The sequence below is a fragment of the Hippocampus bargibanti genome, linkage group LG04 (assembly GCF_051943395.1).
Source record: "Hippocampus bargibanti isolate YZ-2025 linkage group LG04, ASM5194339v1, whole genome shotgun sequence".
NCBI lineage: Eukaryota > Metazoa > Chordata > Actinopteri > Syngnathiformes > Syngnathidae > Hippocampus > Hippocampus bargibanti.
Window position 1 is genome coordinate 33,760,940 of NC_142737.1, and position 10,352 is coordinate 33,771,291.

At 44.0% G+C, this 10,352-nt stretch overlaps 1 protein-coding gene across 1 annotated transcript in view; it reads left to right on the forward strand.

Annotated features, from left to right (window-relative positions):
- dmrt1 (doublesex and mab-3 related transcription factor 1) overlaps window positions 1-8,224 on the forward strand; it is a 13,416-nt gene extending 5,192 nt beyond the window's left edge. The window contains exons 3-5 of the mRNA XM_088995577.1: window positions 394-563; window positions 3,073-3,193; window positions 8,070-8,224. Coding sequence (XP_088851703.1) covers window positions 394-563; window positions 3,073-3,193; window positions 8,070-8,185 — 407 coding nt within the window. The 3' untranslated portion in view covers window positions 8,186-8,224. The remainder of the gene's footprint in view (window positions 1-393; window positions 564-3,072; window positions 3,194-8,069) is intronic.
- The last annotated feature ends 2,128 nt before the right edge of the window (window positions 8,225-10,352 follow it).

A 10,352-nucleotide genomic window follows, 5' to 3' on the forward strand; every position in this document is an offset into this window, starting at 1 on the left:
AAAGATCGCTCGCTAGGTAGCCAGCAACGGTGAATAACTCAAATAGATCAAGTTAGCTAGCTAGCTAATAGATAACTAATAGATAGATAGCAAGCTAGCTAGTTAGACAGCTAATAGATCGCAAATAGATAGCTTGCTAGGTAGCCAACAATGGTGACTCCTTTCAACTGGGAATAACTCAAATACATCAAGTTAGCTAGCTTGCTGATAGATAACTAATAGCCAGCTAGCTATCTAGATAGTTAGACAGCTAATAGATGGATGACCCTCTCACGTTGTGCTTTTTTTGGCTAATAGATAACTAATAGATAGCTAGCCAGCGAGCTAGTTGGTGCATGTAAAGTGAAAATTAAATGTATGATGATGATGATGATGATGATGATGATGATCCAGGCGGAGGGGGAGTCCAACAAGCGAGCGGCGTGTCCGTGGCGGGCGGCAGCCATCTTGGCGAGCTCCAGGCCGAAGCCCAGTCGCAGTCGGAGAACCTCTACCAGCATCTGTACCAGCACGCCTGCAACTCGGCCTACTACTGCAACGCGTACAACTACCAAGCGTACCAGGCGAGCGCCGTCGTCGCCAATCTTCCTTTTTAACCAACAAACGAGACTGCACAGATAGCTAGCTAATAGTAAGCTAATAGATAGCTGGCTAGATAGCCAGCCAGCTAGACAGCTACACAGCTAATAGATAGCCAGCCAGCCCGCCAGCTAATAGATAACCAATAGACAGCTAGCTAGATAGCTAGCCAGCCAGGTAGCTACATAGCTAATATATAGATAGCTAGATAGCCAGCCAGCTAGCCACCCGTTTAATCATATAATACATTTGAGTTTTTTTTCAAAACTCTCAAGGTCACTTTACAGTCACAGGATCAGTTTTTCTGTGGGTGAGCAGCGGCAGCCACACACGCCAGCGTTCACTCAACCTGGAAGTGACTCAAATAGATAGAAAGCTAGTTAGCTAGCTAATACTAATCTAATAGCTGGCTGGCTAGATAGCCAGCCAGCTAGACAGCTACACAGATAATAGATAGCCAGCCAGCTAATAGATAGCCAATAGATAGCTAGCTACATAGCTAGCCAGCCAGATAGCTCCCTAGCTAATACATAGCTAGGAAGATAGCCAGCCAGCCAATAATAATATAATCATGCATTTGATTTTTAAGTTTTTCAAAATTCTCAAGGTCACTTCACAGTCACAGGATCAGTTTTTCTGTGGGTGAGCAGTGGCAGCCACACGCGCCAGCGTCCACTCAACCCGGAAGTAACTCAAATAGATAAAAAGCTAGCTAGCTAATGAATAGCTAAAAAGCTAATACTAGACAGATAGCTAATACTTTTCCTGACTCTAATAGCTAGCTAGCTATTTAGATAATAGCTAGCTAGCTAGCTTTCTATCTTTTTGAGTTATTGATAGATTATTGACCCCCCTGAAAACTCAAATGATGCCACATAAATTCATTTTTAAAGTCACATTGAAGATCGCAAAAAAAAGTCAGCTATTTGAGATTTTATGTTTAAAAAGCATCATTAGCTTCAAATCAAATGTATTGATTTCAATCAATCGCATCAATCCATCACCAGACAAAATTAGTTGTGCAACACACTCAAAAAGCCTCTGTTACAATCATCTGTTTTGACGGAGGATAAAGAATATGTGCCTGCGTGATAGTAGCAGTTTGTCGCACCAGTGTGCTGCCCCCCCCCCCCCGTACGCACGCCCCAATCACGTCGGGGTCACGGCACGCTCGGCACTTGAAGCGCCGCGCCGCTGCTTGAATTGCAAAGGTTAATGGGATTGCGCGTCGACGCGGGAAAGCGCCGCTCCGCCTCGACGCGCACTCGGGGCGCCATTAACGCTCGTCGCTTAGCACTCCTTATCATAATTTAGCCATCCCGCTACGTGATGGATGGCCGATTGAGCCCAGCTGTCACCTGCAGCTCATTTCAATTCAGGCGCTCAAAAGCCAAATAAAGAAAAAGCTAGCTAGCCAATAGATAGCCAGCCAGCCCGCTAATAGATAGCCAACAGATTTATTTAGCTATCTATTAGCTGTCAATTAGCTAGCTAGCTTTCTATCTGAGTTACATCCGGGTTGAGTGAAGGCCTAGTTAGCTATCTGTTAGCTATCTATTAGCTAGCTTTCTATCCGAGTTACTTAGCTATCTATTAGCTGTCTGTTAGCTAGCTTGCTTTCTATCTGAATTACATCCGGGTTGAGTGAAGGCCGTGCTAGCTATCTATGAGCTAGCTTTCTATCTATTTGAGTTACTTCCGGGTTGAGTGAATGCTGGCGCGTGTGGCTGTCGCTGCTCACTCACATAAAAACTTCTCCTGTCACTGTAAAGTGAACTTGAGAGTTTTGAAAGGCGATTATAAATGAAACGGATTATTAGTATTATTATTATAATAGACAGCCAGCTAATAGATAGCTAGCTGGACAGATAGCCAGCTAGATAGCCGATATATATCCAGCCAACTAGCCAGCTAATACATATGTAATAGACAGTCAGCCAGCTGGATAGATAGCTAATAGATAGCCAGCCAGCTAGCGAGATAGCTAATAGAGAGCTAATAGATAGCCAGCCAGCTAGTTAGATGGCATATAGATAGCTAATAGATAGCTATATAGCAAATTGTTAGCCAGCTACATAGCTATATAGTTCATCGAGAGAGCCTGCCAGCTAGCTAGATAGCAAATAGCTAGCAAATATCTAGCTAGCTAGCTGAATAAATCAAGAAATATTCAGACTACATGCAGATTTTTTTCCCTCTAGTCATTCATTTAACATCAATTTTAAACGGCAGGCGATAGCATAATTGCTAACGCTAACGAGTAACACAAAAATGACTTTGTAAGGCAGGCTACATTAGCTTAAAAAAGAGCCGCGCATGGCTTCGATAACCGTTTATAACGCTGTCAGCTAGGCGGCGCTTGACGGATGGTTATTGGCGCCGGCTGCCAAATTGCTTCGCGTCAAATTGAAAAAAGCAGCGGCGGCGACCGATCCAGCGACCGATCCAGCGTCCACTCGCTCTGACGTGGTTTGTTTTTTTGTGATGGCGCAGGTACCCGGCGGCAACGCTTTCCTGCAGTACCCCGGGTTCCTCCCCCAAGGCCCGGCGGGCTCCGCCTTCTTCCAGCTGGACGACGGCGAGGTCGCCGGCTGCTCCTATTCCGCGACTTCCAGTGAGTGATTGGTCGCCGCGCCTTCCGCTTTTAAAGAACCGCAACACCAAAAAGATGAAAAGACGCCAAACAAAAAAAAAGAAGAGTTCATTCTGGGGATTTGAAAAACGACATCATCTTGTTGAAAACGCCACACACACTTTCTTCCGACAACACGGCGGCGTTTTGGAGCAACTGGAATGGAGGCTCTTCAGATGCCACAAAGGCACCGAGGAGGCCTTCAAACTATTGGATTGGATTGGATTAGCCTTTATTGGTCTCACAGTGGACAAATGGACATTTCACAGCAGTAAAGTGATGAAAGGGAGAGGAAAGGAAGAAGTAGAAAAACAAAATACAGGAGCTGCTGGAAAGGCAGCTACTTTTGTGGCGCCATCCGAAAAATAGTTTGTATGCCGTTAGGGTTAGTGACTTTTTGGGTTACGGTTCGGGACTATAATGGTTAGGGTTAGGGTTGGTGAGGCTTAGGGTTAGGGACTTTTTGGGTTACGGTTAGGGACTATAATGGTTAGGGTTGGTGACTTTTTGGGTTAGGGACTATATGCGTATCATCCCACCAACGGGGCCTCAACAGATTTATGGGGACCTTCGAAGCGACGGCTAATCACTTGTCCAAATACAGCCATCCAAATAACCTTCAGGAGCCCCGCCCCCTGTCCTTTCCCCGCCCCCTCCCTCCATTCCGCAGTCTCCGCAAAATTGCCTTGCGGAGTTAGTGAGCGGGAACCGTTAAGATTTACAAACAATGATGAAGCTTGTCAAGCGTCTTTGTCCATCCGTCACGGAGGGTCGCGACGCTGTTCTTCATAAAAGGCAGCTCCGTGTGAAATACTCCGCCCCCCCGCCCGTTTACTGCAGCGGCCCCGCCATCGTAAATCGCAGAGCGGGGAGGTGACGGCGCAGTCCATCAACCCCCCCCCCCCCCCCCACCACGAATCTTGAATCTTTCTCGCTGTTCCTTGTTGCCCCCCGTCCTTGCAAAGACTTTGTCAAGTTATCCAGCGGAACTTTTTGGGATCGATGGCCGCCGCAGAGTCGATATCGGCCGCCATCGCTTATGCGGGTGTCGGCTCGACGCCGCATTTCCATGCAAATGACACGCCGGGCGATCGATGGACCCGCAACGACACCCCCTCAATCCATAAACAGTCACCCTCAATCTTTTTCTCCTTTTGAGACATATTTTTATGTCACTTTAGGAATGTTGGCATTACTCTTTAAAGGACAAGCGACACCTCCGGACGGACAGGTTGCGTCCAGAATTTGCCAAATGACTTCAATTGACTTCTACTGAGCGTATTTGACGCAGATTCCAGCGCATATAGCTAGATTTTATCTTTCCAGGCATGACGTCACGGAAGGAACGCCCCTGATCGAGAAAGCGACACACAATGCATTTTGGGTACTTTTTTGTCCTCTGAAATCACTGTGTTGATGGCGCAATTAGAAGGAAAACGACATCAATAACGCCATGGTGAATCGTTGTGTGTTGCACCAAGACTACTATTTGATACGAGTTGATGCAAATTCCCAGCAGACAAATCAGCCCATTTCCAACGGAGCTTGGGCGCCATCTTGTGCATTTTTTTGGGCGCTACATTGGAGTCCAAACGGCTGGAATTGATACGGAAGGATTTCTTTAATCGATGGCAAACATTTATGTTTTCCTCTTCAGAACGATTTGAATCCTATTCATAACTGGATGAGTCACAAGAAAGCATCTTTTTTGAAGCCATTGTTTTGATTCTGGAGCAAGGCAGTTTGTGAAGGAGTATTTTTGGTATTTAATTAATTTAAGCAACAAAAAAACAAACAAACTTAGGAGGCATTTGGGAGACAAAAGAGCCGAATCTTTTTAGTGCGCCGAGCCAAAATAAGCAACTCTCTGAAAGGAGCCCAAATTCTCATCACTACTGTGCACATATAAATCAAGCCATAAAAATATTTGATATAGTGTATTTTTTTACATGAGTAATTCTTTTTTCACATCATTTTACATGATTTTTGGTAGTTACTAATTTAAGCAACAACAAAAAAAACTGAGGAGCATTTTGTGAGCCAAAAGAGCCGGATCTTTTTAGTGAGCCGAGCCAAAAGAAGCGGCTCTCTGAAAAGAGACGCAATTCCCCGTCACTACTGTGCACATATCAATCAAGACATATCAATACAACAAATATTTGATATCGTGTATTTTTTTTCACATCATTTGAAAGGGGGGTCATCTGAAGCGCCGGGAGGGGGGGGGGGGGGTTGCTCCGTTGCTCGAATTGGGGATTTTGACTTTGTCCATCCCAAAAGTTGCCATTAAAGCCGATTTGGAGGCCGCCGATATTTAGCCCCCTCGCCCCCTTTGCGAGCGTGCGCACGTGTGCTTTACTTTGGCATTTTTCTAGCGTTGACCCTCCCTCCTCCCCCCGATAAACACTTAGTTCAGCGCAGGAGCCAATTATTGACGGTCCACCGAGGCGTGTCCCGAGACGGACGGCCCATTTGGGGAGTCGATGGGCCGCGTGCCGGTCCACATTAGCACGAAGCGGACGCCCACCCCCGAGACCCCCGAGACCCCCGACACCCCCGACACCCCCGAAACCGTCTCGCCGCAAGGGACAGATTGCTTAACAATACGGGGGCAAAAGGTCGCGTCCACTTGATTAGCTTGTGAAACCTTACAAGCGGAGCGTGTGCGTTAAAGTTAGCAGTTAGCAGTTAGCCTTTAGCCGACCAAAGTGCACATGGCTCTCAATTAGGCCGTCATTTTGATGAACCAGTTGTTTACATTTTTTATGATCTTATACTTCTGTCTGTGGCGGCGTCATGGCCGCCAACGGGCCTGGGGGGGGGGGGGTTATCGCAGACGAGGGGGACAAGGGGGTGTCTTTAGCAGAAGCCGACGGCTTTTATAATAATAATAATAATAATAAGTTAAAGTTAGCTAGCTGGCTAATAGCCAGTTAGATAGATAATAGATAGCCAGTTAGAAAGCCAGATACCTAATAGCTAGTTAGCTAATTGATATAGCATATAGATAGCAAATACATAGCTAGTTAGGTAGCCAGCTAGATAGCTAGTTAGCAAGTAGATATCAAATACATATACAACAAGGTAGCCAGCTAAATAGCTATCTAGCTAGCCAGCTAGATCGTAAGATTAGCGAGCGAACAGATAACTAATAGATAGCTAGCTCGATAGATAGCTAATCGATAGCATATTTACATAGCGAATAGATAATAATATAATAATAATAATAATACATTTAATTTCTATGCGCCTTTCAAAACTCTCAATTGGACTTTACAGTCACAGAATAGTAATATTAATAATAATAATAATAATAATAATAATAATAATAATAATAATAATATATTTCATTTATCAGCAACTTTCAATAAGTGATAGATCGTTAGCCAGATAGCTTGCTAGCCAGCCAGCCAGATAGCTGTATTTGCTATCTATTAGCTGTCTATTAGCTATCTATCTGTCAATATCCAATCCAATATTATTATTATTATTATTATGATGATGATGATGATTATTATTATTTGGCGTCCATTGCGTGCACCACGGAAATTCCTGAAAAACGAGTCACGGCGTGATGGGCGATCCCAAAAACAAACAAACAAACAAATCCAAAAAGCGGGTCCAAAAGTTCGCCGGGTCAACATCAGTGGGAGCGGTTGTTGGGTGGGAGGGGGGGGGGGGCGTGCCCGTCCTTCCGTCCGCCCGTTTGCCCTTTGACTGAATTTTCCGGATCATTAAGTGGCTAAGATGATGATGAGAAACACACACACACACACACACACACACATATGCGTACACGCCCCCCGCCCCGCCCTCCGCCCCGCCCCCCAGCAAAGTGTTCAGGGCCATTTTGCGCTAGTATCGTTTTAATGAGCGCCATTTCATCCCAAGCTAACCTTGTCAAGTGACAGGCTACTTTTCACCGGCCGGATTGAATCGCTTTTTGGCGCAATGGCGGCGCGGCGGTGCGGGGGCGGCCCGCGACCGCCGCGACGACGCTCGGTTGGGACGTGACATTGGCAGGGTGGTGGCCCGCGGGGTGCGGGGGGGCATGGCCCATTCTTACAGGGAATCTCACACATACCACACTGATTGCAGTGTCTGAAATAACGTCTGCCCGGACACCCGGGGCGTGCAACTTTCAACAACAACAAAAATACAGATTTTTGTTTGCAAATCAAACATTTGCTTTATTCAATCAATCTTTTTTTTTTTTTTTGCTTTAAATGTTTGAACGTTTTGAAATTACTTGAACAAAGATTTCGAAATCTGAATAATTTATTCCGATTTAGAAAATGATCTTTTATGGGAACCTGGGAACGGTTCATTCTCATGTTAATGGTTTCCTATGGGAAATTCATTTTTGGGATACACACTTTTCACCTTACACGCTGTCTGGGAACCAATTAAGTTCATAAGCCAATCGCCCCCCCCCAAAAAAAACAAATTAACTGGCTGGCAATGTCCCACTCCTGAAAAGTGACGGCGTGGGGGCAAACACACATTTCATCAGAAATGGATCCTCAACTTTGACAATTTGTGTGTGTGTGTGTACGCGTGTGTTTGTATGACTGGTCTTGTGAGGACCCCTTACATTTTATAACATAGGCAGTGAGGACATTTTTGACAAGTGAGGACCTTTTGGCCTTTTGGTCCTCACAAGTTTTTCAGTCTAAAGGCTTCTAGAGGGTCCATATATGCATCTCAAGTTAAAGTTTCGGGGAGGTCCTCACATCACCCAAAATGATTTTTCATTTCACTTGGATACACACACACTTTTTACTCACTGTGTGTGTGTGCGTGTGTTTGTGTGTGTGTGTGTGTGTGTGTGTGTGTGTGTGTGTGTGTGCGCGTGCAGTCACGCCGGTAGACGACAACCGAGAGTCGGCAGCCTTCGACCCCGCCCTCATCAATCCGGACGACGGAAGCGACGTCTCCGACAGTCTCGTCATTGACGAAGACGTTGGCAAATGAGCACCTTTGACCCCCTCCACGCCCCGCCCACGCCCCGCCCCCCACCGGCCACTCCACTTTTTGGGTTATTCTTTGCTTCATGTGTTGATTTTTCGTTTGCCCCAACTTGAAATTTGGAGCACGTAATAATAATAATAATAATAATAATAATAATAATAATAATAATAATAATAATAATAATAATAATAATACATTTCAAAACTCTCAAGGTCACTTTACAGTCACACGATCAGTTTTTCTGTGGGTGAGTAGCGGCAGCCACACGCACCAGCGTTCACTCAACCCGGAAGTAACTCACATAGATAGAAAGCTAGCTAGCTAGCTAGCGAATAGATAGCTAATAGATAGCTATTAGTTAACGAATAGATAGCTAATAGCTAGCAAATAGATAGCTAAAAGCTAGTGAATTGATAACTAATAGCTAGTGAGTAGATAGCCATTAGCCAGCGAATAGCTAGCTAGCTTTCACTCTACCCAGAAGTAACACAGCAGCAAAGTTATGAAAGCAAGAGGAAAGGAAAGAAAGAAGTAGAAAAAGGAAGGAAGCCCCTCTCGCAGTGCCATCTTGAAGTAAAAACAAAAACAACTATTATAATATTATACATTTCATTTCTAGGCGCCTTTCAAAACGCTCAAGTTCACTTTACAGTTACAGGATAAGTTTTCAACCTGGAAGTAACTCAAATAGAAAGAAAGGTAGCTAGCTAAGAGTTAGCTAATAATCACTCAACCCGGAAGTAACTCAAATAGATAGAAATCTAGCTAGCTAGCTAGCTCAGAGTCAGCTAAATGTTGAAAGCAAACATGCAGCAGTGGCATCCATTGACCAAAAGAGACATTGTCTCACATCTCTTGTCCCACGTCAATCCGCTTCAATTCCGAGCCTCTTGGTTTACTTCTCTCGTTTTTTGTGTTCCAGTTTGTTTGCCAATCATCTCAATCGTGTCATTTAATGTCATTTAATTTCATTAAAAAAATTCATCATTTCATCATTTGAGGTTTAATTTAATCATTTCATTTAATCATTTAATGTCATTTAATTTCATTTAATTTCATTACAAAATGTAATCATTTAAACATTTAAGGTTTAATTTAATCATTTAATTTAATCATTTCATTTAATCATTTAATGTCATGTCATATAATGTCATTTAATATCATTTAATTTCATTCCAAAATGTAATCATTTAAACATTTAAGGTTTAATTTAATCATTTAATTTAATCATTTCATTTAATCATTTAATGTCATGTCATATAATGTCATTTAATATCATTTAATTTCATTCCAAAATGTAATCATTTAAACATTTAAGGTTTAATGTAATCATTGAATTTTAAATTAATGTAATCATTTAATCATTTAATGTCATTTAATGCCATTTAATTTCATTATAAAATTGAATCATTTAATGTTTAATCATTGCGTATTTTTTTAATGTTGACTCATTTTTGCTTTGCTTCTTCTGTTTCATGGCCAAATAAAGATTCACTCGTCAGAGCGTGCAATCCAAACGAGCGTCAAAACTTTATTGGCAGCGCTTTTTCCCGACAGTGTGGGGATCCAAGTGCAGGAGTGATGCTACAGGGAGAATAGATCAAGAAGGTGGACGAATTTAAGTACTTGGGGTCAACTGTTCAGAGCGACGGAGAGTGTGGAAAAGAGGTGAAGAAGTGTGTCCGGGCAGGCTGGAACGGCTGGAGAAAAAGAGCAGGAGTCACGAGTTTGGATAAGATCATAGGATCAGTGACCAGGAGTCACCAGGTTGGATAGGATCAGTGACCAGGAATGACAAGGTTGGATAGGATCAGGGGGGAAAAGGGTCCAGTAGGATTTTCCCACTGAAAAGGTAGTGGGCAGGGTGCGACGTGTCCAGGAGGATTTTCCCCTGGAAAAGGTGGTGGGCAGGGTGTGGAGGGTCCAGTAGGACTTTCCGCGCCTTTGTTTGGATTCTCGCGGTGTGCAAGTCCTCCGGAGTGGCTAGGACGGTTCCATTTTTTTTCTTCTTTTTTCCGCCGCCGTCCTAACTGTCCGTTACCTGTCCGCACCCTTTTCCAGTTGAAAATCCGACTGGACCCTCTGCACCCTGTCCACCACCTTTTCCGGTTGTCCATGTTTGTGGGCCAACGCCGATGGAAGAACACAGAATGGATTCCGTGACTGCCGT